Source organism: Apostichopus japonicus, chromosome 7 (genome assembly GCF_037975245.1).
Source record: "Apostichopus japonicus isolate 1M-3 chromosome 7, ASM3797524v1, whole genome shotgun sequence".
Taxonomy (NCBI): domain Eukaryota; kingdom Metazoa; phylum Echinodermata; class Holothuroidea; order Aspidochirotida; family Stichopodidae; genus Apostichopus; species Apostichopus japonicus.
In genome coordinates, this window is record NC_092567.1 from 6,221,467 (window position 1) to 6,249,394 (window position 27,928).

Here is a 27,928-nt window from a genome sequence, read left to right on the forward strand (position 1 = left end):
GTAAAATGATGGCATAAATAATAGCATAAACTCCTCAAAATTTTGATCAGATTATGATACTCTAGCAAAACTGAAATGTATACAAAAGAAGCAACCAATAAAATAGTTTTAGTTTCAAAATTTAAAAAAAAATAGTTACTCAACATAAGTTAACTAATTAAAACAAGATAAAAGTTAACTAGAAGGAAATAAATAATTGTATTTGAGATAACTATATAGTTAAAAAAAAATGTATTGCCATAAATATCATTAAAGACAAATCTGTATCTGATAAATTTCAAAGGTTCAAATGAAATCCGCTTAAACTACATCACTTTCTTCGTTATAGTTTGAAATACGACGTTATACAAAATAAGCTTAATTATGATTTATGCTTATATTTTAACCTAATTTTTCAACAATAATTACAAAATTAACCGAGAGCTTCAACTTTGTATAATTGATTACTTTAAACAAGAACTATAATATTTTAATATTCCTCGTATTAATGTTACTTCATACTTGATTCGATCATGACGTCCCTGCTTAGTCCGTTCAATGTAGTGTTATTTTAGACCCCCCCCCACCCAACCCAAACCAACCCCTCCTCTCGCCTCCTCTTGCCCTCTTTGCTCTCACAGATCAAACCTCGTAAAAGTTTCTCCTTTCCGTCTTTACCATTCACAACATAATCAGTAACATCTTCAACTTACAGCTGACGTGTTACTAAAAAAAGAAAATATTTAAGTCGCAACCGTCCCCCCCCCCCCTCACCGCACCTCACCCAAATCTCGAAAGAAAAGACAAAAGCTATTGAGTAGTTACATAAATGAAATATATGATAACGAACGATGCTTAACGTATGTTATATGTGAAACAACGCCATTCCGGGAATAACTGTGACCGCGGAGAAAAATATTACTGGAAATAACACACTTCGGGGGTTTTGTTTGGTCTGACTATAAACAAAATGTAACAGAGAATGTTGATTCCCTATCTAGATTAAATACTTTACCCCAATCCCAGTGTGCTCTTGGGTCATTTTAGTCTCTCCTCCTCTGCCCCACTCCCCTTCAGACAGCTTATCTGTACCCACCGCCACCCCTTCCTTCGCCCCCCCCCCCCCTGCTTCGCACATCATCTTTTTTAGGGAGCCCTTCAAATTAATTCCGTTTCTACCCGATAACATCATCACCGTTTTAGTACACACAGTAGGCCTACTCTACTTCTACAATAGTTTTCTGCACAGACGATTGATTCAAACAATTTATTTCTAAAGTAAATTAAGTTGACAGTAAATATGACACACCTGGATCTCCCGTAAATACCTAATTAGCATAACAATAGATGACACGAGCCAGGGTTAAAGATAATGAATAGAAAGATAAACGAGACACGCGTCTAGTGTACACCTGGAATGTTGTCACTGCCATGCAACGTAACCATGGAAACAGACGATAAGTAGGTCAGTCCGTGTCTAACAGTGGCTGGGAATAATACATCATTTCATTCAATACGGGTTAGGTATATATCTAACAGCCATTCAGTGATACTGTATGTCATATGCCGTGATATTACGGCGTGTTCTCATTATTATTCTCTGTTTATATATTTTAAATGAGTAAAGTTGATTTTCTCGGTTGTTTAATACACACCTCACTTGCTCCTCTCACTAATTATATAGAAGGAATGTTTAATTTCCCTTTCTTCGTTTTGTTTTCTGTATGTACTTTTCGTTGGTATAAGGAAGTCTGCCTTATTAACACATAATTGAATAGCCCTTAATGTAACTCTAATATGTGACTACAAGCATTGCGGGTTCTTAACTGCCTAGTTTTATGGAGAACATTTTTGTTCTGTGAAGTTGATTAAACGGTTAAACGGTGGAGATAAAATATTGCTCGTGTTTAGCAGGGAGAAAGTAATTCGAAGGTTCATGTCGCCTTTTACCAATCTGAAATAAAGTAATAATAACCAAGTTAATATATTTCTCAGCCATAAATCATAAACAAGCAAACAACAACACGATCAAGAAAACAAAGCACCTGAGATCCTTTAAGATTCGTTTGATGAGATCTTTTATCTCTTTAAATATCAAATTATATACTCCGCTAGTTCTTTTTATCTACACAGAACAGGCGAAAGTGATTGAATTATTCCCTCGAAGTTTAAAATGTATAATGGATAACGACAACTAGAATCGATTTCAAATTTGCAACTGTTTTTTGCGAATTTAGAAAGGCTTATAGGCTGTTATCATCGCCTTCAGAACTTTCTTCTAAATGGTTTACATTATTGTTATAACACACGCTACAAAATGATAGTAAATATTTATATCCCCGGTACACAATGAATGAACCTACAAGTTAACAATCAGAATAAGCACTTATACAACTGCCAGGGTCATATCCAGGTCGTAAGTATGGCCACGGTTCATTTAGTTTTGTTGCTGAGAAGGAAAACAAAAGAAGCAGTTATTCACTTGTTGAAATGAATTCATTGCGTCATAATTTGCGATGTTTTACATGAATCATGGTGGTATGCTGATTAAAACTGAACATAAGTATATTGTGATAGTAACATGTATGTTCAACAACTCAAAAGAAAAAGGAAGGAAAATTAAACAGAAAAGAAACCGAAGGAGAGGTGTTATGTTCCTGGAAATACAGTTAGTAGAGATCTGTGGGAAATTCTATACTGTCGGTCACACATCCGGGGTTTTCCTTCCGTCAAATCGCAGCGAATAGAGTGAAAACATGTCAAGTAATTGTGTCTAAATATCGCGAGTCTACGCTTTCAGAACGCATGAAGAGAAACATGAATACTCTACGCATATACCTATATAGGCATAAGAATGCAATATAATAGTAAAGTAGAGGAGCCCTAATGTAACAGAAGCTAAGCTATCTTCGTAGGTATTTTACAGATGTTGTATTTTTAATTGTTTGAGACACTACAGTAGGCCTACCCAGGCGCGTATCCAGGGGGGCATTGGGGGCGCGCCCCCCGGGTAAGGAAAAGAGGAGAGAAAAAAAAGAGAAGAAAAAAGGGAAAAGGAGGGGGAAAAAGAAAAGGAGGAGAGAAAGGAAGGGAAAAGAAAAAGAAAAAAGAGAGAAAAGGAGAAAGGAGGGAGTAGAAGATAGCCAAGACCTCGGGAAGAGAAAGATGAACAGTCATAGTTAAAGCGTTGATCCCTATTATATACACAGGGTAGCCAGTGACAGATCAAGGATTACGGAGGGGGTGTGCGCCTTACCCTACCCCTTACACCGACAACTCCATTTTTGACGTTTCCATTTTTCCTCTCTCACTAATGTATCTATATAAATACTATATATGGTCTATCATAACGCGTGTGTGTGTATGGACGACTTAAACAATTGTATAAATTGTAGTACAATTGTGCTATATGGAACCAACTGTGGCTGGTCTTGAACTCGACCGAGTCGTCGGGAAACATGACGCATTTCGGGAAGGGGGCGACCGCCCCCCCCCCCCCCGTGCAAATTTTCTTTATGACATCGCTAGTAATTTCAAAACAGACAATGCTTAGATGCAACTTACAAGGCCTGGGAAGTGTCATTTCCAGCGATCTGGGAGGCATTTTCGGCCAAAATTTTTCTTGTACGCTTCGCGCCAACTACTCGCAAGTATTCGCTACACGCCTGTTCGAATTTGTAAAGCAAAGAGCAGATATAACATCATATCAGTGAGCATTGAAATGCATGTTCCACGATGAACAGCCTCAAAAAACTGTTTATGTGTGTAGTCAAAGGCGTAGGAGCCAAATTGGATTTGGGGCTGTAACGACTTGCCCGAAAAAAGCCGAAATTTTTCGTTCAACTCATCAATGCCAATATCAGCCCCCGCCTCCTACGGGACCTACGCCTATGTGTGTAGTGTTCGGTTTCGATATACCTGATATCGGAAATATCTGCTATTTTTCATTTCCTTCAACCAAGTTTTATAATAGCCATTATAAGAGCTTGCAATATTTCTACACCAAGAAATTAACTGTGTCGGAATTTTAGAAAATTTCCTCACCATTCCTCATCATACTTTCTTCTACTCGTGCAATTTTGACCTGTCTATTAGGGGTTCAAGGAGGCTTTTCTATATTGCTTGTCCATAGATTGAATTTTTTGCAACATCATGGGTATGTTTTCAAGTGATTTTTATTCACGAGAAATGGGAATTTTCAAATTCTCAACAAATAATCGGCTTAAAACCTTCAAAAGTGGGGCTTTCGGATATTGTGGGCCGTGACGTAGAATCACCTACAAAAGCAATGATCCATAGGACATGCAATCAGGTCGAACATGATGTGTGACTGGTTACAATCTTCAAAAAGGTTATGGATGGAAAAAAACTTTTGGGAAATACTTGGTTCTCAGGCAAAAGTGTACATCTGGTTGCTCATTTTCAAGCCCGAGAAGTGCCATTTCCGGTGATCTGGGGGGTATCAAAACCAAACATTTTCTTGTACGCTCCGCGTCAACGGATGGTGGCGCTCCGCTTAGATGGTAATTCGCGCCCCCGGGTTAGAAAATCCTGGATACGCGCCTGCTACCTGCATATTTATGATTCTGCGTCATGTTTTACTTTGTTCAACACTTACTTTTGTTGGGAAAAAGTTTTAATTTCGTACTGCAAAGAATCATATCTTTCCAATGTGCAATTACGTAGCACCATGCATCTGCCTAACTGCCTAACCTTTGTTCTGTACTTTGGAGACTTGAACAACAATCATAGGCCTACTCGCGAGTGAAATTTGGCGAGTAGATTTTTAGTCACGGTCGCCAAATAGCGATTACTTTCAATAATGATGAAAATCGTGGATACCTCTAATACTTGGTGTGTGGATTCATAACATCGAGACAAGACCCCTATTGTTTTGGAGGTGTGTATAGCCACGTACAGTAGACTGACCTGTGTTATCATGCCATATTGGAATTGTAACAGCTTGTTCTGGTTATACTTACAAGCAGAAGTCTAGTGCATTGAATTCATCGAAATCTCAGTGCAGTTTGCATTCGGGCTATCTTTGGAAAGGAGGGGTGGGGTGGGCTCCAAATATGACTTGCGTCCGTTGGGAGGGGTCTAAACGGGAAGAACCCTTTTATTAAAATATAGCCTTTAATAAATAGTTTTCAATGCTGTAGCAATATAAATTATTAGTGCAACAATTATTTCCAATATATTGCCTACATGTGTACATTGAGTTGTTGTGTCCGCTATAACCCTTACATTATATATAAGATTAGTGAAATATTCGAACGCGCCTGTTTTAACCAGTCACTGGATAGATACAGAAAACTAACGATTGTAAAGAAACGTTTTACATAAGAAGTAGCAGTATTTATGCGTTAATTATGCTAATTAGATACAAGGAGCATAACCTACTGTATATATTATCTTTCCATTGTCCGGAGTAGTGTTTTACATAGACCTGGGCAATTCAGGTATAAGGTAGGATGATACTGAGCTCGACTTTAACATATTTATTGGATATTATGCACTATCTGTTACCTGTTATTCCAGATAATTTCATTTCATGCTCGATAAACTCAAGTGCCCTCTTGTTGTTGTGTGTTTGTAACAAGTGCCTTCATGTCTAAAAAATTGCTATTTGGCTTCAAAATAATGATAATGATATGCAGTTCAAAAGTACCGGTATAAAGAAAACTTTTGCTGAAAACTTTTGCCTCCCCTCAGTGGTTGTGCCTCAACCTTCCAATAAAACTTTTCTTTTGCGAATCAACGACGATGGCATTAGCGTATTCTTAACAAAGTATGACCAGGAAGTCTTACTAATTCCTCGGTATGAAGGGGGTCGGAAATTTTGGACACATGCAGCTCTCTATTGAGAACATAGTTGAATAGGAAGTTTCGATTGTGTAATGGCTAAGGTCATTATTATCAACTCCACAAAAATGTTATAATTTTGTAGAATTTGATTTAGATCAATGACAAAAAAAAACAATGCGTGCAATGTGTTACAATTATGAAGGTTGATATTGAATAAATACTTAAATAACGTTGGTATATCATATAATAGTAACAATTTGTGTTTAACTTCAACCCGAGATGACAAATTGTTGCGCCCAGTAAAGAGTGTTGCTATGTTCTCTACCCTCTTATCCCTCTACCTTCTATTTCTCCTCCGTTTTAGTGCAAGATTGTGCAGGTTTGTCATTCCGAAATTACGTTGAAATATGTAATTTGTAGCATCTTAAACTATTCTGAGGTTAAGAAAAAAATTTCAGTTTTAAGATTCATAATTTCTAGATTTTATATTTTACCACTGCACTCTAACAATCTCAGACATTTTAGTTCTCATTTAAAAGTGACAAGGGTTCACGAAAACGATCTATATTATCAATCAATTTACCGAAAATAACATACGATAAAAATCACGTGATCCGGGCGGAAAATGGCAAGCGGTTGTTACAAGGATTTGCTCCGTTTACTTAGTTTATTGTGTACAATGTGGTATTTCTACATGTTTGTTGTTTACTTTGTTTATCTTCAATGATTTAGTAAACAATTAACCTGACTAGGAGGACATTCCTCTACGTCTTCTACATCTTACACGATGATTATTCTACTTCTCTCCATAGGTTTGGTTTTGGCTACACTATGCCAGACACTATTCCGGTTGGATCCATTCCATCATCCTTGAAATCAAGAAATGTGAAAGGTATTGTCACAATGACGTCATAATGGACACACTTAATATGTCTTACATTTAATTAAGGCCTTACCAACTATGTGAATTTCTTTTGACTTGTTGATTGTTGTTGATTTACATACAAGAGAGTAATGAATCAGCAACACATGATTGTCATTTTATATGAAGGAGACATCCAGAACAGAGTCTAATTGTGATAGTAAACAGCGAACTGAATAATAGAAATGTAACAACACTTCATATTGCTTGGCTTAGTTGATTTAAGAGATAAATCATATTCCTTTCATTTCGCTCCTTCGAGATCACTGCACTATAAGATATTTTTGTGAGAAGCCATCACATCAATTGAGATTTAAATCTCTTTCCAAAAAGTAGTGGTATCATACACTTTGGGCAACTTAATTACACAGCGACAATGATTGTTTAAGGTTTTGAAGTAATTTGTGCCCCTCGGAGTCTACCAACACCCCCTCCCCCCACCCGTTAGACTTACACATTTAAACACATCCACACCTGTGGTCGTTCCCCAGGAAAAGGGGAAGTTTAGACTTCAAATCATACCTTGTGAGTCAAAATTTGACTTATCTGACTTGACATATCTAATATCTAAATCTAAACTCAACATTGTGTTTTAACTATTGAATGCGTGGTGGTAGGTTGCGGGGTGATGGGGAGACACCCCATCACTCCCTTGATCGACGCTTGAAAAGAGTACAATCTACATGTATTGGCGAACATTAACATACATGCATGATTTTGCCTTGAACAAGTATTTATAGAAATAATATGTGGGTAATGATATGAGGGAAAGCATTTAACACTATATGTGAATTTTAAAACCATATTATATTTTTTCCATTTATACACTTAGGAAAGTAAGAGTTATAATACAAAAACGAAGAAAAAAACAGAATCGGTCTGTCTGTAACTCCCTTACGCCTACAGTTCCCCAGATTTGGATCATGTTTGGCTAATAAAATGAAGCAGCTTCCAGAGGCTTCACCCCCTGCTAACACCCCCGCCCACCGGGGCCTAACACTACTATCCGCTGAAAATTGAGTTCTTCTCATAGATAGATTTCCGTGTTTCAAAATTTCTTCAAGAGAAACTATCTTCAAAGGGTGCAGCTTAAGTCCAGCGGATCCCCACCAGCCTGCTTGGAATACATAATAGATTTTAGATAATTTATTTATTACATCTGTTTTGTTTTTGAGTGCTTTAAACTAAAGTTACGAGAGAATAGAGGATATCACCAAATGTAAAATCTTCAATGGGCTTCCCCTCCTGAACCAACCAGGGCTTGAAATATATTCCATAGAAAGCCCCTCAACCCCGCTTGAGCTATCAGAAAAGTTCTGTACAATCTTGAAGTTAAGTTTCTTCCTGACAACCATATTTAAAAATTCTGCAGCTTCCGGGGACTTCGCCACACACCCTTTAATAACATTAAACTATCGAAGAAAAATATCTAATTTACGTTTTCGGTCTGTAAATCTGCATACAAAGCGAAAAGTGCGTGAAACAGGCTTTACGCTTATTAATTATTCAAGCCATCAATATACATATTGTGTATCGATTCGGTACAGTTTTACATCGGCATTATACACTTAATGATGTAACCAGGGAGTTGTTATGGAATAACAACTCCCTGATGTAACGATCTATATTTTATTCCATTTACCGCGTGTTATCTGTCGAAGTTTTAACTTAATATTTGAGAAACCACTAATCTTGCAAGTAGTAGTTAAGAGAGGGATTCAGATACAATTCAAGTATAGTTTTATTCATCGGTCAACGCGTAAATACAAGAACAGATCAGTAAAGTTTGATCTGTATGGTCCACCATCTTGTCTACAGACGTCTAAAAAATTGTAGACGCTATATGATTCATTGTAATCGTTTAAGTGAATTAAAACTAACCAATTGCATTACTAGGAAGAACAAGTACAGGCGAGAGGTCGGGTGCAGGAGGGTAGGTATAAATACTTTACGCCGCGCTTCTTGCTTATGTGCTATTTACTCGTTGGTTGTTATGGTATTTCTTTTTTTTTGGGGGGGGGGGAGTGTGGGTGGGGGTAGGGGGGTGATTTGACTAAAGAACTACAGTATATGTGAGTCTTGCTTTAATGTTATATACGTCGCTAGTCAAAAACAATGTATTATGTACATACATGGCAGATCACTATCACACCTTACATTACATCTCCGAAATATACGTTTTCAAGCGATACTCATGTTGTTTTGAACAACTGAATATCATGTTTTGGTGTATAATGAATAAAAATGCAAATGCACATGAAATGAAGAAAAACCTTTCATAAAAATACTTGCGCCTGTTTCTTTTACTAAAATACAAGGTTCGCATTAGCCGCGGGATTGCGCGATTCACACAATTTGATTTCAAATCCCGCATGTCAAAAGTTGCCAAGACGGAATTTCCCGTAATAAATTTCAGCTCTCAACGTGAATTAAACAAACATAACGGCTGTGACCGTGTAGCGATTCATCGCTATAAGCGATCGCGAATGGAATAAACGTTTAGTAAAAGCCGCGATTATTTGTGCTTTGTTCTCCCGTCTATAATCCATCTTAACATCCCGTAAATTTCCTTCCCAGTTTTTCCTTCTATTTATAAATGAATGAAAAAATATAGCAATTTTGAGAATTCTAATATTTACGCATGCACGAACGTATACAGTAGCTATAACTATGAGAGGAAAGCACTTGCTATGACTACCAGAGTTAGCTGCTTGATGACAACAAAGACACGTGTACTTGAGAAATTATGTTTGCGCAAAATCCCCACAAATAACCGACCACATGGTAGCCTAATATCATAAAGAGTCAACATGGAAATCTAGCCTAACTATCTGTTTATTCGCGTAAATTGTGTCGCAGTTAGCTGGCACTAAAATATTCACCGAATACTTTCGTTCTTGCTGCTATCTTTGACCACATGGTAGTCAACCACCAGCCTAAGTCAATGGGGAAATCTAGCCTAAGCATCTGTTTATTCGCGTAAATTGTGTCGCAGTTAGCTGGCACTAAAATATTCACCGAATACTTTCGTTATTGCTGCTATCTTTGACCACATGGTAGTCAACCACCAGCCTAAGTCAATGGGGAAATCTAGCCTAAGCATCTGTTTATTCGCGTAAATTGTGTCGCAGTAAGCTGGCACTAAAATATTCACCGAATACTTTCGTTATTGCTGTTATCTTTGACCACATGGTAGTCAACCACCAGCCTAAGTCAATGGGGAAATCTAGCCTAAGCATCTGTTTATTCGCGTAAATTGTGTCGCAGTTAGCTGGCACTAAAATATTCACCGAATACTTTCGTTATTGCTGCTATCTTTGACCACATGGTAGTCAACCACCAGCCTAAGTCAATGGGGAAATCTAGCCTAAGCATCTGTTTATTCGCGTAAATTGTGTCGCAGTTAGCTGGCACTAAAATATTCACCGAATACTTTCGTTATTGCTGCTATCTTTGACCACATGGTAGTCAACCACCAGCCTAGGTCAATGGGGAAATCTAGCTTAATCAAATTTTAAGGCAGATAGTTGGAACTAAAATATCCATAGAATACGTTAATTATTACTGTTATTTTCGACCACATGCTAGCCTAACACCACATCGGCTGTTAACCATGGGCGTCAATCATGGGGAGGGGGGGGGTGCGGGAGACACACCCCACATTTCGATGGGTGGGGGACACACTATCAAATGTCCCCTCACACATTTGGAAAAAGAGTAGTGTCGTGGCTCTATTCGGTTAGCGCTTACACATCTCAGGATTCATATCATCGAATATCAATCAATGTTGCTGAATGGGGAATTCCACCCGGATCTCGTGAGTTGGTATCCTGAGCTCTCCGACAATCTTAAGCATAGTCTACCTTTCTTTCGAAGCCAGTTCCAGTCGTCGGTTGAAGGTTATAGACAAATATTCAAGTCGATGAATCCAGCGGTACGGGCTATGTCTGGTGAAGTCGAAGCTCTCTTGCGGTTGCTCCTCGTCTCCTCCGCCAGTTCGACGGAAGTCGAGAGATCTTAAGTTCTTTGAGGCGTTTGAAGACATGACTACGGAGCACCATGACTCAAAAGAGGCTGAACCATATGATGGTGTGCCATATATTCACCGGGAACGTCTAGCCCAGTTGAAGCCCGAGGAGTAGAGAAGTTCGTTGGTTCCTCGGATTACACAGACGCCGCATCTTCGGGCGATTCCAGTAGAAAACTAGTGCGCTCTGTCATTATCATAAGAGACATCACTTCATAGCTAGAGCCAAAACCTGTACGTATTTGTTGTTTAGTTGTAGATGGTGTTTCAAAGACGGTGCCCGTTCCCTAATATTGGAGAAATGATATAGGGAGCATATTCCGTGGCAGCGCATCCCATGTTACGTCGTTTTTGAGTGATACCGGAATTTACTCCACAGTGAGAACAATGGGTATACGCAGGGACGTCGCTAGAGGGGGGGGGGGGGGTGGGTGTCTCACCCCCAAACTTGGTAAAACTGACGATAGTTGGATAATTGGAGTGCGACAGTCATATTTACCCCGTTTTCCTTGGCACTTTGAGAAATTGTATCTCGCGATACATATACTCCACCGTACAAAAGTTCGTATGATTTTAAATACTCCAAAATAAATGTATAATATACCGTCATAGGCGTAGGAGCCCAATTTGATTTGGAGGGGGGGGGGGGGCTGTAACGACTTGCCCGAAGAATATAAGCAAAATGTTTCGCGCGCATCGCGCGCATTCCACATCTTAATGTGCATATCATATGGGCTAATAAGTTTGTGAAATGAGTGTCAGTGGGTACAAATGTATCGAATAAAGTTCGGAACAAAAGTACAGTCGCAAAAGATTGGGTGTCTGACTGACACTGACCGTATCGTTGACGAGTAGCGCGAGGTGTGGGGAGGTTGCGGGGGGGGGGGGGGGGTGGGGTACAAGGCAGCAGTCGGAATTTTCTGGCTTCAAAACCCATCCGTTAGATTTTCAGTAACTACACCCCCCCCCCCCAATCATCAGGCCTTAGCTACGTCACTGGATACACGGTGGTTACATAGTACGCTCCGACCAGAATTCATCCGATCACCAGATGCAGATCCACCTAGCAACGGAGGTAACTTGCGTGAGGACTCCAAAGAACAACCACTGATTAATTTTGATGCCTTCATCACTTTAGCCACCACTCACATGCGACCTTTTTTAAGTCTGACAATACATGCGCATGTGTAAGGTCCTGAAATATAACTAAAGTGGTTTGTCTTGCCATCCTTGTTTCAAATTTCATAGAAATGTATTCTCGTAAACCTAGCAAAACATTTAAACTGACACAGTCCCATTGGAAGTGTGTCACGGGTGGCATTACAAGTCATTGGTGGTCTAACATACTGGCGTATGACGACTTTGGCCAAATTTGCGCTAAGCGGACTATACGAACTCGGATCTGGAATGTGCCTAATTAGTTAGTTATTTAAATTATTAATAAAAGCGTATGAGGAAATGCACCATTTTGTGGTATGACTCCCAGGACGGCAAGTCGAGAACTCACATGCAGTAGCGGCGGATAGCTTCCTTCGCCTATATGTCCGTGTACATTTTGGGACATCGTTCCTATAGGCCTATATCTGAGGCCCTGGGGTCATTCCTTGACCGACTTGGTGCAATATAATGTGGCCATTTCGAAGTAAATTTATTCACAGATTGTTAGTTGTCATTGGTTCGAACAAATGAGGGGTATTCTATCCTGAAACATAGGGCAAAGTGGGGCTGCGGTTCTAGTTTGCCGCATCATGTGTCAAGTTGCACTGGGTTCTCATGTTCATGTCAATTGGAATCACTAATACAAGAAATAATCCACCAAAAATTAAGGTCGCATGAACTTTATTGCAGATTTCCTGAGTGACGAATTTGTAATTTTCTCACGAAATCACGCAACTAGATGGCGCTATCCAGCCTGGTAAGTGCCATCTCCAGCGATATGACAGGTATTGAAATCTGAAATTTTCTTGCTACGCTGCGCGCCAACCGATGGTTGCGCTCCGCTTAGATAGTACTTACGGCCGGAATACTCGAATCGATTACGTCCCCCCCCCCCACGTTTTAAATCGGATTGACGCCCCTGCTGTTAACACACACACACACAAATGTGTAGCCTTGTTTACAACTTTCAATTATCTGGAAATCGGCAATCGTTTGGAATGTATGTGCTATTTTTTGAAGAGGTAATGTAGTATTGTACGCACACAGTAACTGTTGCGGTTGATTAAAGATTTAAATTTTGACATTTTTGTATAATTTTTGTATAATATTTTCGTTTTCGGTGTTGAGTGATTTTATCCACACAGGAAAAATAACCATTACGAATGGCTAAAACTAGAAATAGTAAGCAATAAAAACAGCCATATACACTACAAGAAAGTTATTTCATTAAATTAATCTTTCGTATTCGCGTGTCTTGATTAATCAAAACATGAAATCATGAGAGCACTCGCGTAGCAGTTACGCGATACCCCCTCAGAAAACGGGTACCCGTTTGTGTGTTTTCGATCCGGGTACACGAATGTTCGGTCGGGTACCCGAGTATTTTGGTACCCGACTCAGGCCTAGAATGTTCTTACTCATTTAATACAGATATTGCCCAAGAGAAAGTTTTCTTCCTTCGCTTGGATCAAGTACATGATCATGGATGCAACTATGCTACAGGCTATGGTAGACTCTGATGAAAAGGAATGATCGTGGTTATTCAAATTAGATACGTGTTTCTTGAGTTTAATGGAAATGAGCATTTGTCATATCGTCAACAGTATTGTTACTGAATCATAACCGAAAATGTAGGGACTAGCAGTTATAGCAGTTATAGCAGGAAGGTAGATCTGAACCGGTAAAACGGCTGATTATTAAATAGAGTGCGTACTGCAACTATGATATCTTTGTAAGATCGGCTGCAATAGTCTAGATTCGCATTCAAATTCCGGAATCAGAAAATGTAAACAAACAGAAACAAAGAGATGTTACAATGGTGTGTTCTATTTCAATTCAACAAATATTGTAATTGTACACACTTTCTGCTGATATTTCTGTTTAGTTCGTGTTGTAGTTTTGTCACGGCCTATTGATGTTCTGAAAGACTAACCATGACACAAAACATAATTTATATTGATACTATATCTTCATTCATAGTTGTTTACATGTAAGTGTTTTTTGTCTCCATCAACACTTATGTCGATACTATACTTCAATGTAGGTTTCTTGAAACTTCTTAGAAATTTGGACAGTGTTATTGTTCAATGTTATAATTGTGCATGTCAAGTCATAGTAACACGATGTTAGATTATACTAACCTTCCTCCTACATGTAACAGTTGCCGGACAACTACCTCCCGGACATATACTGTACCCCTCGGACTCATACCCCGGGACAAGTACCCCCCTGACAATCATCCCGGACAAAAAAAAACCCGAGGACGTATACCTGCGAGGACAACTACCCCCGGGACAACTACCCCTCGGACATACACCCCCGAGGACTAATACCCCCGACAATTACCCCCCGGACAAGTACCCCCTTGACAATTACCCAGAGGACAATTACCCCCACCCTCGGCAATTATCTCTGGGAAAACTCTACCCGCGAAAAGATACCTCACCCAGGTTACTACCCGAATTAAACCAGAATACGCCCAAGTCCCACCCCCCCCCCCCCCACCCTCGCCCGGACCTTTAGCTGGTGAACCCCGTGGTACGAAAGCCTATTATGGCCATGAAAGCAAATTTTCTGAATCTGATATATCAGATTATTATTCTGATATAACCAAATTTGATAGTGCCATATAAAGCGCTATACAAAAACTAACATAACATAACAAATCATCAAGTAAAATTACTCAGAAGAAAACTTAAAAATGGTAAGTCGCAATAAGCAGGAATTGTTCGGAGATTAATAATACAGAATAGTGTCACTATAACTAATAGTAAATTATTAGTTCCTTCCATCAGTGACCAATGCCCCACCCTCCCCGCCCCCTCATGCTTCTTCAACCGCCGTGCCCACCTATCTTGCCCGGGCCTCGGTCCGTTTTCAAACACTATCCAAGAGTTTTGGAGGCTTATATATGGAAATCTCGCATCTTTTTAAAAAGTGGGGAGGAGGTTGAAAGTGCCAGGGCACACGACGACCCTAGTGGTGCTAGTTTAACCAGGTATTTGTTCCATAACAACTCACTGGTTTAACCGGCACCCTGATCCAATTGTAAATATGCGCTCGCAGTTGCCCGAGGGACCAGGGTATATGTAGAGGCCCGCGGGAAACTAAACTCTAAAAAAGACCTGCGTATCCGTCGCTGCATACGTCCCCTATAGTTATCGGCATATGTCCAGGGGGATATTCGTCCGGGGGTATTTATCCGGGGGTTAATTTGTCTAGGAGGTATTCGCCCGTGGACGTAGTTGCCCGGGTGGGTAGTTGTCCGGGTGGGGGGTGGGGGGGCTTTTGTCCTCGGGGGTACATTTTTCGGGGGATATCTGTCCGGGTGGTAGTTGTCCGGGGGGGGGGGATTGGCCGTGTGGTATTTGTCCGAGGGGTTATCGTCCGGTGGTTAATCGTCCGGGGAGTTATTGACTGGGGGGGGCGTAATTGTCCGTGGGTATTTGTCTGGGGGTATTTGTCCGGTGCATGTAATACCCCGTTCCCACGAACGCGGGCTTGCTTCAAGCATGCATAGGTAGAGCTAAAATTGTAACCGCAGATAAGCCCTGCAATGTGAACCTGTTTCAACGAGTTAACTCCGGGCATAGCAGCAGGCTTGGAAAAACTTGGGAAACGTCTGAACCAGGTTATTACAATCATGGGCGTCAACAGGTGGGGGACGGGGGGGGGACATGTCCCCCCCCCCCACTTTCAAAAGTGGAGGGGATATCATATCATTTGTCCCACCCACTTTTCAGAGTAGTTATTAAAAAAAATCACATGCATATGCGCGATTTTCTATTTAAGGTCAAGAAATCTGGACTCCCTGGGCCCCTGCTATCTATTACTTGCACCGTCATTTATCTCCCATTCTCCCAATATCCTAAATCTGCCCATTTAATTCGTTCGGGGGGGGGGGGAGACCATTCGAAAGTGTATTGAATCTTGCACACATGTTGTTTGTATGGGTTCCAAGGGATTAGGTAAGCCATACAGGTAGATGGTGATGAGTTACTATGTTCATATCACTACCTCCAGTCCCTTGGACTGGACGGACGAATAGGGGTGTAGGGGTTAAATAATTAAGGCTACATGTATTCGCCGGATATGGTAGATCTTTATTGTTGAGTGCCGGCTAGGCGCTACACACGCTCTGCGCGTGGTGCCTTTTTCTGATTATTATTATTAAAGTACCTGGGCACATAACAACTGACGTCTACATGCATGTATTATATATACCACTCCACTCATCCCGGAGGTGACGGCGCCACTTTTTCAATATTTCGTTTGAGATGGACGCTGTGTAATTCGTCTCCCTTGGTGTCAGAACGGCATCTTTCTACCAGTACTGTACTTTCTGTCGGGATTTAGTTTTATGAGACAAAATTTCTCCTCACAGATCTGGTTCTGATGTAACTAAAAACGACTCAGGAAGGCCGTCTCCTGCGATCTAGGGGGTCTTATGTACCCAAAATTTTCTGGTACGCTACGCGCCAACCAATGGTGGCGCTCCGCTTAGATAGTATAGTGTCCCCCTCACTTTCTGAAACCTGCTGACGCCCATGATTACAATATAGAATACGAACAGCGATCGACAGCTATTGCAGTGAGTCTTTTCGACACGTGCATGTATCATCCAAGCAGCGCACATACGCTATTTTCTATACCGGGGCTTTCCCGATACGGCCAACGTTTACCACCCGTTTGAAAAAGTCAATGCACTGGGCAGGGAAATCATTGTTCGTTTCTGAAGAGCAATATTTTGAGTGGTACGACTTTTCGCGGGTGTTAAGAAAAACAAACCCTTCAAGTAAAATAAATCTTTCATAGTTTCTAAATAAAATGGAAAACCTAAATATAATAATATTACTATAGCAGATATGCCAACTTTGTGTGCATACAATTGTTCCAACAACTCTGGAAAAATACTGTTTGCACACTTTACCCCCAAAAAATATTTAACCCCTAACACAAAATGGTTGGGTTGGGCTCGAGACATGCTAAAATTGGTTTTGTTGGAACTCGATGTCCGCACTTGTTTTATACTGTACCATTGGACTTGCATAGATGTAAAAACTTTTCTTGGCAAGTTGCCAACAAGAAATTCCACTGCAGTGTATTTTGCTAGTATTGCATCAAAGAGGTTATATATGGCGTGTAGACTAAACGCGTTACGATGGCACATTTCCTGTTATGATTTTCTAATACAAGTTCGCAGTACTCGTATTGAACGTATTGGTTTTGGTTGCTTTTACGAACATTAGTTTCTGTTTGAAAGGGAGCATATGCTTTCATGTAGAATAATTGTATAATAGATCAGATATATTAATAAGATGATAACAATTCTAACTTGATTGGTTTTATAACTAAGAGGATAATAGTTTTAAACTGATCAGGTATAAAACCGAGATGATAATGATAGTAAACTGATCGGTAATCTGACTGAGATATAAGGATTGTAAACTGATCAGCTATATTACTGATATGATAATGATAGCAAAACTAATAAGATCAAAATTAAGGAATCAACTAGATTGATGACTTAGCTGATATGAAGTTATCATCGAGGGCCAACATAAATCTCGTGAATATAATGTTTATGATTTCATTCCAGACCAACAAAGATTAAGTATGCACTTACCATGAACATATCTCTCTTTTATGTTTTTCATCAGTTTGGAATGGTAACCTTATCGATGGAGTGTATCGTCGTCTGAATCTACAAACCGGTCAATGGCAGGTAAAACGATTGTTCACCTTTCATTCAGCTATTACTCATAATGCAAGTCTGGTCAGCTTGTTTGCGTTATGCTGCCCTAGCACTGTTTTCAATCCCCAATAAGTGTAAATAAATTAATATAGTGATACATTATCTGTGAATTTTACGTGTTGATGGTAATATTATAACTTCCGATGTAAAGAAAGAACTTTCAGACATCTTCCCGCTCCTATTTCCAAGGGGTTGGGGGTGGGGGTGGGGGTGGAGGGATCGGGTGGAATCTTGCGTGCAAACATTGTCTAAATGAATCTCATTTAGCGCTTACAATGCTTGGTTCTATATTGACACACCCGTACAATGTCCATGTCAGTTCGATATTGTAAACATATAGTTATAGCTAAAAGATTGACTTTTGGACAGGTTTGCTATATATTGTACAATCGTTTTTGACACATGCTGTTTTCTTATTATTCGAGGTTATGAATTTGCATCCAATAAACTTCACGTTTATCTTGAGATGAAACAGTAGAATGTTATAAATCATATTGAACAGGTATGTTCTTGTAATTTCTGTGTAATTGTTCATCATAACACATAACAACAGTCGTAACAGTCCGTTTAACTGACCCTGTATCTTACTGTAGCAGCTCCCTGGTTTTAACTAGTCATGTTTAGGTTTTTAGTTGTTTCTGATGGTGTGAGACGTATGTCTTCCATGGAGCATTATAACACTCACTGATGTATTACTTAAATTGTTGGTCTTGATTCAAGTAATTACTAATCAAATTAGATTTAACCATTTCTATGGTACTTTGCGAATTGGTCAAATGCACAGGATGGAGATGGGGAAAATTTGGAAGTTAGTAATAGGAACATACGTATGTAGAATTTGACTCTAAAAACTTATTTTAAGTTGATTTCTATACTTTCATAGTGTTTAACTCAAATAATGTTGAGAATTAAGTCAATGCGTTTAGGTTTTACTAACATTAAATAAAGCTGCATGCTACGTAATAGGTTATAACGTTGACCAATCCATATAATATTCAAACATAACTGGATAGCCCTGCAACTAATTAAGAGATCTAGGTATGTTGGTACAACCACACGACTGCTACTTATACTAGTGAGGTATTTATCGTTTAATCAGATTCAGACAACATTTTGTCCCACAAATTTATGGTAATGTTTTATTTGTTTGTTTCCAAACCTTTAATATCTCTGCCTACTCTGATCTTCCCTGGTGTGATTTTGGTGAAATAAAGTAATATTAAGTTTTCAAGGTCCTTATCTTTCCTTTTACGGCTAAGTTTGTTACCAGCAGATTGTAGCAAAAACAACACAATATACAGAACTTTAAAATATCTATTATGGTATTCTTCCTTGTGAATTAAATCTTGCTAATAAATTAACTGTGTTGCTTAGAAAGCTCTAGGGGATTAGAAGGATCACTTGCTTAAATTATTATTTATCCAGATTAGTGTATACGTCACTGACATAAGTGTGTGAGTCCATGCAGGCCTATAGATATAATGAAAGGACGGGTCTGGTTTTTATTTGAAACTAATAAACTCTAATATATTCTTCTGAATGGTAATGCTTGTCATGGCCATTTGTATATATGAAGGGAAGAGGAGCTATTTTTATTAATGACATTTCAAGGGTTCCGATCTAATACTCTTCTTTTTTTCTCTTTTTTTCCCTTTTTTCTTGGGGGTGAATAATTGTATTTGTGTAAAATGGGAATATATTAGAAAACAGAAAGAAACTCTGTATTATATATGTGTAGCTCTACCAACCCGCTTTGTTGTTATCTTGTACGGATACCACGGTAACTAAAATATATGCACTCACTTGATAAAATATTAATATAAGACAAATATTCGTATTATTTCCCTCGTGTTTAGAACAGACACCAAAATATATACATTCGACGACGGGGAGGGTGGGTGGAGTTGTTCCAACTACGGTTTAGTCGGTAACTGATAATCTGATTTAAATATTCATAATTTGTCATCTGCTAATTGCTTATTTATCTTAAGAATTATCTTCAAGTGTATAGGATAGTTGATTGCCACATCCATACCTTCCAGTCTCATTAATTACTTATTGTTAGTGTCTAGGATTGGGTGGAGAGTTGAGGGCGCCAAATAATACAGGAAAAACTCACGTAGACGTTTGTATCACGTTTATTCCAAACGTATAGAAACAAACTTATAAAAATCTGGATGTGAACAGAAATACATATCTTTAAAATATATTTTTTGAGATAAAAGTCTGTAAGTGAATCACGAGCATTGGTATGATAACTAACAAACGAACATAGCATTTAAACATTGAGTAGAACACTAGTACAGAAGTACACTTTTGCTATCCGTTCTTCTAAGTTCAATCTTACTCAATTATTTACTCAAATTTATCAAGGTTAATGTTTCTGCGACGGTTCCACGTACACTCATGTGTATAGGACATTAAATACCTGTAGTTTATGGTCAGAAATGAGGATGAACTGGTAATGTAACGGATGGTGACCGATGCGAAGCAGTGCGATTTAAGATTGTTGTTCTTTGTATGGTTTTGAAATCATACCAGAAACGGGTTTACATTGCCAGTGATTTGTGTGTGGAGTGCATAGATAAACGAAATTGCTTGTGAACATCCGACTCACCGTTTTCCAGAATGTGAATGCTGGACATTTTGGCGATTGATATAAATGAAGGAAAAGATGATACGTTTATTGATAGAATGAAAGAAGATTGAAGACTATTTTGTAATTTGTGAAAATATTATATTCGGGATTTGTAATAAACTGTAGAAGAAGATCTTGCAAATATTTTTGTTTTAGTGGCACCAGATTCTCTCTGTGGTGTAAATCATTACCGATGATTCGGTGGAGCTGTGATTAAATCACTTTCCACGCACATTTACACAACAAGACCATAATACCAGTTAGTGTGTGGCGGGCAATTATACTACTGCTTCGTTCTGTTGTCTAGATACCATGGTAACCAAATAACTGTAGACACGTATTATGTGACGCTGTATACGAACACAATGTTGAAAATGAGCACGCACATGAATAAGTTTTTGTTTCAAGATACTACGTCACGGATATAAATATATTTTAAGCCCGTGCCGTATATTGCTTCTGAATTTTGTTAAAAAGCATCACAACTAATCAGTCAAAAATGTTTTATTGGTAAAAATATCGATGCATAATTTTCATCTCTAGAATCTTAACGTTGTGACGTCACTGTACGCAGCAAAGTTATAGTAAATGTTACTCGTTCTAATAGTGTCAGTTGCAATGGGATTTGAGGGATCCCTATTGATTATATGTTATAAGTTATTTAGATTAGAGTGACTGACATAAATATGTGGGTCCAAGTAGGCTTATAAATGAAACGGCAGCTCTGGTTTTAACTTGAAACAAAGAAACAAGTGTGTTTTATTTAGGGAGATTTCATCAACTAGATGTATTTTAACATGCAAGGAAAATCAAACTAGAGGTGACTGCATTAAAGTTCAACCAAAGGTGTTAAACTTAAGATTTTATTTAACTATCAAGAAACGTCTTTTGTGCGCATGTACAAACTTCCAATTGAACATACATAGACAGGGTAAATTTAGAAATGAAACAAATTTGTGCAAGGTTTATTATATTTAGTGAAATGTTTAAATTGTTAACATATCTATTTAATTATCCCACTGTGTCTCTTATTTGTATATTTTGACCAGACAACTACATTTCCAAAACTTTGATGGATATCTTTACACTACTAACAATACGATAGAAACAGACCATCTTAGACGAAGGGGGGGGGGGGGGGTTGTTACCAATATGCTGCTTTGTGGACTAAGCAAGGATTTGTTCTTTTCTGACAACGATGTTCTGGGGCCTATCTTTAAATACTGCCCTCTTTTCCCTACTCGTCATCTTCTCTGTTGCCCATTGTATCCATCTGATCATCTCAGTGAGAAGTTGGTCATTATGACGTCACTCAATGTTTGATGACGTCACTCAGTGTTTGATGACGTCACTCAGTGTTTGATGACGGGTTTTAAAATAACTACAGTATGTCTTCCCTTCAAAGCTGATGTTTATATTAATGTTATTAAGTCCGTGCATCTTACATTGACGAGTCTGTCTCCTTTATTGACTTTAGTGTGTTCAATGCATATGTGTGTTTACCTGCCAGGAATAATTTACTGCGATATTTTTGAAGAGATATCATTCTAACTTATACATTGTTTGCTTCGCCATATTATATTTTCCTGAAATTCCATTTCAAAATCTAATGAAATATAATATTTCTCTTCCTTTCAGGCCTGTGACGGACTGGGCAATCTTCCAGGAGAAGAGGTAAGAGAGACAAATATTCATATTCCTGTTAATTAGTAACGGTAATGTTAATAACAAACAAAGAGGTATTAATTAATGTTGAACAAAGAAATAAAACAAAAGCAGGCGAGTAGCCAAGGGGGGGGGGGCGAAGGGGGTAGCCGCTCCCCCCACCCTTGAGCATATTTTTTACAAAATTTTTAAAGGTTTTTATGATATCGCTAGTATCTTCAAAAGAGAAAATGCTAAGATGCAACTTACAAGGCATGGGTAGTGCCATTTCCGGCGATCTGGGAGGCATTTACAGCCAAAATTTTCTTGTACGCTTCGCGCCAATCATGGTGGCGCTACGCTTAGATAGTTTGCAATGCCGAATCTACAGTTTCGCCCCTCCCTTGGCAAATTCCTGGCTACGCGCCTGGACAAAAGAGTATTAGACTTTCTTTTTCATCAGGGGGAAAGATTTATCATTGTCGTGTATCGAACAGGGAATTCAGATAGGCCAGTTACAAGTTTATGCCTCGTACTGGTGATAGCACTGTTCTCAATGTCAAGTTTAGATGCGGCCAAAATAATCTTCCTTCCGCACACACAGTCACAGAAATGATAAACAAAGAAACGGATAGACTTTAAAATAAGTTTAGTCAGGTGTTATGGTGTGTTACAAGCCTCACACAATATTGGAATATAACTTTTAAACTGCCAATCCGCCCCCCCCCCCCCTCCCACCGGCAGATGCTTCATGATTATTTTATTTCACTCTGCTGTAGTGCATATCATAATTCGTGAGCAATTCAAAAAGTATCAAGAAGATATTTTAAATTTCTTGTAGAAATTCTTTGTTCATTAATTTCTCCCTGACATTTTTTCCACAGTTTATTAACCGTGAAAGAAACTGATATAAAAAAATAAACATTTGTAATCTCACTTTTATAGGGTAACAGTTTTCTCTACACTCAAAGGGCTAACTGTAGAAGTAGATACTCAAATCTACCATAAATCTCTATTCCGGTATTTTTTAATATAATAAAATCATTCCCTGGGGTCGGGGAGGAGTTGGGGATGGTTTAGGATGGTATCCGTTGGGTGATAGCATCATGAATTATGGTGAAACGAGAGCATATACACAGTGTTATAAAATCACTATCTGGTAGCGAACTGTTGTTATATGACATATAAGGAAACTAGTAGTAATGAACGGTTGATGTTTTAGTGACTGAGTGATGACGTCATACCGTAATCCATTACAGAGTGGATTACATGTAGGAGGGGTGCATCAATCAAGTTCCACTTCGGGTCCGCTTATATAAAAGACATGATAGCAATGGCGTATGTAGCTAACGACACTATAGTGATTTGGATAAAGCTGCGTGCATGAGAGTTGACTCTCTTCCAACATAAACTAAAAAAATACATTTATTGATCAATATACTTCCCAATGTGTGTCAGTTCAAAGCCTCAAGTAAGATTTCGAGATGGTTTACGCTGGTTCATATCCCAATTAATTGATTATTTATTAGCACAACATGTTACAGTAATATTGTTTATGGTAGTTTTTAGTCTGTTTTTTTTTTTTTTTGCAAAATGAAAGCCAATTTCTGAATATTGTACAAAACCTTTCTAATGTTAGTCAAAATGAGCTAGCAATGAATTACAATTTTACATATTTTTGCCTCTACATGAAATTTTATTTTTGAAAATAAATGAAAACATTGATCATGAACATGCTGTTGCCTAAACACATTTACAAACAGGTGACACATATAACACCAACTAAGGAGGTTCCATTTTGCTTTTTAATTCAATTTGTTACATTATATGTCTCACTTATCCAGCTAACAAATAATGTTCTTATGGGCGTTTAGTATAATGTCAACGTTTGTTCAGAATGAACATAAAAGCTGATTTCAAGGCACGTGTTATCTTTCTTCGTAGGGCTCATTTTAATTATTTGCAAATACGACGTTACAGTACAAGTGCAGCTAAGGTCTATTAATGCTACATTAGCATTGTATATACATTGTAATAAGGGAAATTGTGTGTGTACTCACCATGCAGGCGACGGATGAGTTGGCGTGATGAAGTATTTCTTCTGGAAGGCAGATAACTAGCGTCTCGTAGTTCCATTGTTTCAAGGCTGTGGGAGGGAGGATTCGTCCGACTAAGTTGTTTAAAACTAGAGTATGTTAACCAAAGTTAGATGAAAAAGTTAAATTAACAACACCTCATCCCTCTTCATGGACGTCTTTTATCCACCAACTTTCTTCGGCGAAGTTAAGAAGTCACTCATAATTAAAATCGTTGTAATACATCTTGACATATAGGGTCTGTAGAAATATTGGGTCAAACGGTAAGGTGTTACCATGGAGATACAGGAACATTATTAATTAATTACCTAGATCTATAGCTATTTTCATGTTAATGGGTAAAGGAAGCAAATTGCCCTTGGATGTCGAACATTAACCCGTCAAAACGTTAACAATACTTACATAAACATCGGTCAGTTTAATCCTTCAACGTCCGGATTACCTTTCATTTTGAATTATGAAACGTTATACTGATACTGTACAGAGAAACTAACAATATAGTAAGAAATAAAAGCAGGTAATTCGTGTTTTACGTGACATTCATTTTGATTAATTGTGCGACTTTTATGGTTAACGCTGGATTCACGTTAATAGTAAAGTCAAAACAATAGAGCGAAAAACGAGCATATAAAACATAAATCTGTCAATAATTTGCATCACGTGACACCAAACGTGTTTGCAGTGCGTATTGTCTACAATGAGCTACAGCTTCGAAGTATCTTTATATCTCGTTCATCGTTCCGGACTTGTAAGAAAGTAATCTGGCTTTCAATTTCCTGTTTCGACAGAGTTTTCATTTTGATCCTTTTGTCCAAACAAAAAAATCTTTGTCTCTTCTTCACTCACTATTACTATCTCTCCATTCTCTCCCATCGCTCCCATCTCTCTCTCTCAAAATACAAAACGAGATCAAGTCTAACTGTTACTATAGCCCTACTACCAGCAAACAAACATGTTCCTAGACAATGGTACCATGGTAACCAGAGATGCCCGGATGCTACGGGAGTATATTATGATCGCGAATTATTTTTCGGAACAGTGATTTTCTATCACTATAGTTGTGTATATTTTCGCATTGGGGTCCCAGTATCAAATACTTTTAAAACTTAATATCAGTAGTTTTTTAGGGCTTCGTAGGCAATATATCTCCGGGTCCAACAAGACTACTGACCATGTATATTAAGCGAGCTCTTGAACGTGGGAACACATCACAGGGTAGCGCTTTCAGCACCCCTGAACATCGGTCTGAGTCCGCCCCTGCCACGCCCCCTCCCTCCCCCCCCCCCCCCTTGCCGTTCATCTCTAACCTAGTGTTATTGGGACGGTTATTTATACTGGTTGATTAAATTATCGTTTTGGAAAATAAAGTAACGCCAGCAAGAAAGACTCTTGTCTTTCGCATTTAACACTTAAACTGTTAATAGTATTTCGACTAAACTAAGTACCCCCTTATATGTCAATAATGATTAATTCAGGGAATTTTCTTATTAAAGGAACGTCATATAGTGACACGGCCTACCCAACATTTACTTAACTTTTACAAAAAATGTTACGATTGGTTTCCAAGTCCTAGAGGAAGAAGGGAGAGGGGTGGGTCCAACTGGGAATATATAAACCACGTTTATGGATCAGTTTACCTTCAGAATGGAGTAAACTGGTCATTTTAACACCCTAAGAATGCTGCCCCCTTCACCATCTCTTGGACCCTAACCTTGCTATTGCATGATCACGTGAGTCAATGTCCAGTTTGATGTGTCTCCTACATTTGTGAATTCTTAAGAAAATCACATAATGAGAGCTGAGTCACCTGGATATTGTTCTGTAACGATTAAATTAATGTTTGAAAGGGATTGTCAAACTTCCGTAATGATGAGAATGTTAAACCCTGCAGCTAAATTGAAAATGGCTACTCAGCTAGACGGGATCAGCTTTTAAACAGGACGGAACATTTCCCTTTATCGCACCAATGTGTGATAGTACATTGGGTTGTATTGATTAATTCATCGTGATATCAAGGGGAAATCCCCTGAATAGGTCATTTGATGTTTACCGGCAGGGAAGAGGATGGGGTGTGGAGATTAGTGAACTGATTCTTGTACAGTAATCCTGTTTTACACATAAACCTTTTTTTATAGACTGGGAAAGGATATTATCCTCGTGCTATGAGTCAATATGGGTTGACATATGATATATTCATTTTGTTTTTTATATACTTATTTGGAATATTTCAAGCAAACAGTAGAACTTTTTTATAGAATTCAATCTTCACAAATCCTTTCGAGCATGGAATCAGAGCGACCACATCATAGGAGACCATGGTTTCATGGATTTAGCCTTCATGTGTATATCATGTTCAGTAACAAAATATTCGCAAGACGTACTCGTTAGGAATCCCTAAAATAATAACTGAAATAATAATAATGAACAGGACAACAATTTCCAAGAAATTTGAAACATGCACAGTTTAATGTAACATGACTCGATTTATTTGATATAACACTTTTAATATGGATGCATATGATGATTTACAATATTTAACTATGTACTGCATTGTCTTTGTTTCTGTGTTATCTTATACATATTCATTACTTATATATTCCTTTTGTTTAGGACTTCGATGAGGAGACTTATCAGGAAAGCTTGGCGAACTTCAAACGGGCAAGGCGCAAGTAAATGTAAGTCAATACAGCTGAATACTCTCTTCCTTAGTATTTAACATTGTATTTGTTAACAGTGATTTATCTGCTATTTTTAATGGTAAAATTTTAATATATTAAAATGAATCTCCACCCTTAACCATAATTTGTATTCCTATGTTTGTGATTATCTATTTTTTTTCTGGTCACTAATATCATTTGCTTCAACTTTAATTGGTTTTATCATATATTTCATTAACATAACTGATTATTTGTATATAAATGCATGATAAGTTCCTTCCATTAACATAAACATCGTTCGTTTGTTTCCCGTGTGGCGGTGTTTTGTTTAGCTGGTGAGTTAAATTACTTGTTGGCTAATGGTATTGTTGGCGCTTTTTCGGGGGGAGGGGGTTGCTTAGGTAACACTTCCCCATTATTCTACTAATCAGTATACTTTTTGACTAATTATTATGATACCAATATAACCTGATATATATCATTTTATCTTTATTTTACAGCTCAATGCAAACTGCATGTTCATCTGGCGATGCCAATTATCAGCAGGACTATGACATCATTCTCAAATTGATGCAGTAATTTTAGTGAGAAAGAATCTAATTTAGATTTTAGGTTCAAACTGTTAATATCTCCCAAATACTAGAAACAGCGCCAGATAGAGCTCCAGTATTATACAGATGCAACTAGTCAATTATGATTGTGACGTCATCAAATGCCTATATTCTCAAGACAATGGAATGGTGACTTGATGAAGACTGTAACTTTTACATTCATTGTGAATGGATCTTGTCGAGAGGTTAGGTTGTACAATAATGTTAACAATTCCATACAAAATAAAGAAGTGAAATTGGAAAGAGTTCTGTTTAATTTAAATTTGTTTAAAGAATTACTTAAGGGGAATTTCAGTCTTTAATTGTTATAGTCCAAAAAAAGGAGTGATATTTAGTGTTTCTCCATGTACGAAGTAATTTCTAATGTTTCAAAAATAACATTACTGTCCATATATGCTTTCTTTTCTAACTCTAAATTCGTTTACTCTCTAAGCCAAAGGCAAACTTGCTAAGAGCCAATTAAACTAATAATGACGTCATCCATCAATCACTACGTCATCAGTATAGGAGACTATATTTTCTTAGATGTCAACTATGATGAGAGAGAAGAAAGAGAGCATATTCCTTTTCTTACTTTTAGTGTGTGTGGAGAGGGGGAGGGGAGAGTGGGGGAGGGGGAGGGGGGGGGGGTGG

At 38.3% G+C, this 27,928-nt stretch overlaps 2 protein-coding genes across 4 annotated transcripts in view; both read left to right on the plus strand.

The window, feature by feature from the left end:
* Positions 1 to 27,928, plus strand: part of LOC139970032 (uncharacterized) — a 445,342-nt gene that overhangs the window by 212,527 nt on the left and 204,887 nt on the right. Inside the window, exons 7-10 of one of the 3 annotated variants that reach the window (XM_071975596.1) lie at positions 17,555 to 17,619; positions 21,926 to 21,961; positions 26,638 to 26,702; positions 27,185 to 27,882. In XM_071975596.1, the coding sequence (XP_071831697.1) occupies positions 17,555 to 17,619; positions 21,926 to 21,961; positions 26,638 to 26,700 (164 nt within the window). In that variant the 3' untranslated portion in view covers positions 26,701 to 26,702; positions 27,185 to 27,882. Of the gene's footprint in view, positions 1 to 17,554; positions 17,620 to 21,925; positions 21,962 to 26,637; positions 26,703 to 27,184; positions 27,883 to 27,928 lie in introns of those variants that run through there. The other 2 variants (XM_071975597.1, XM_071975595.1) reach the window with 2 other exon arrangements.
* Positions 1 to 27,928, plus strand: part of LOC139970009 (NLR family CARD domain-containing protein 4-like) — a 261,218-nt gene that overhangs the window by 85,224 nt on the left and 148,066 nt on the right. The gene's annotated exons all lie outside the window — the stretch shown is intronic.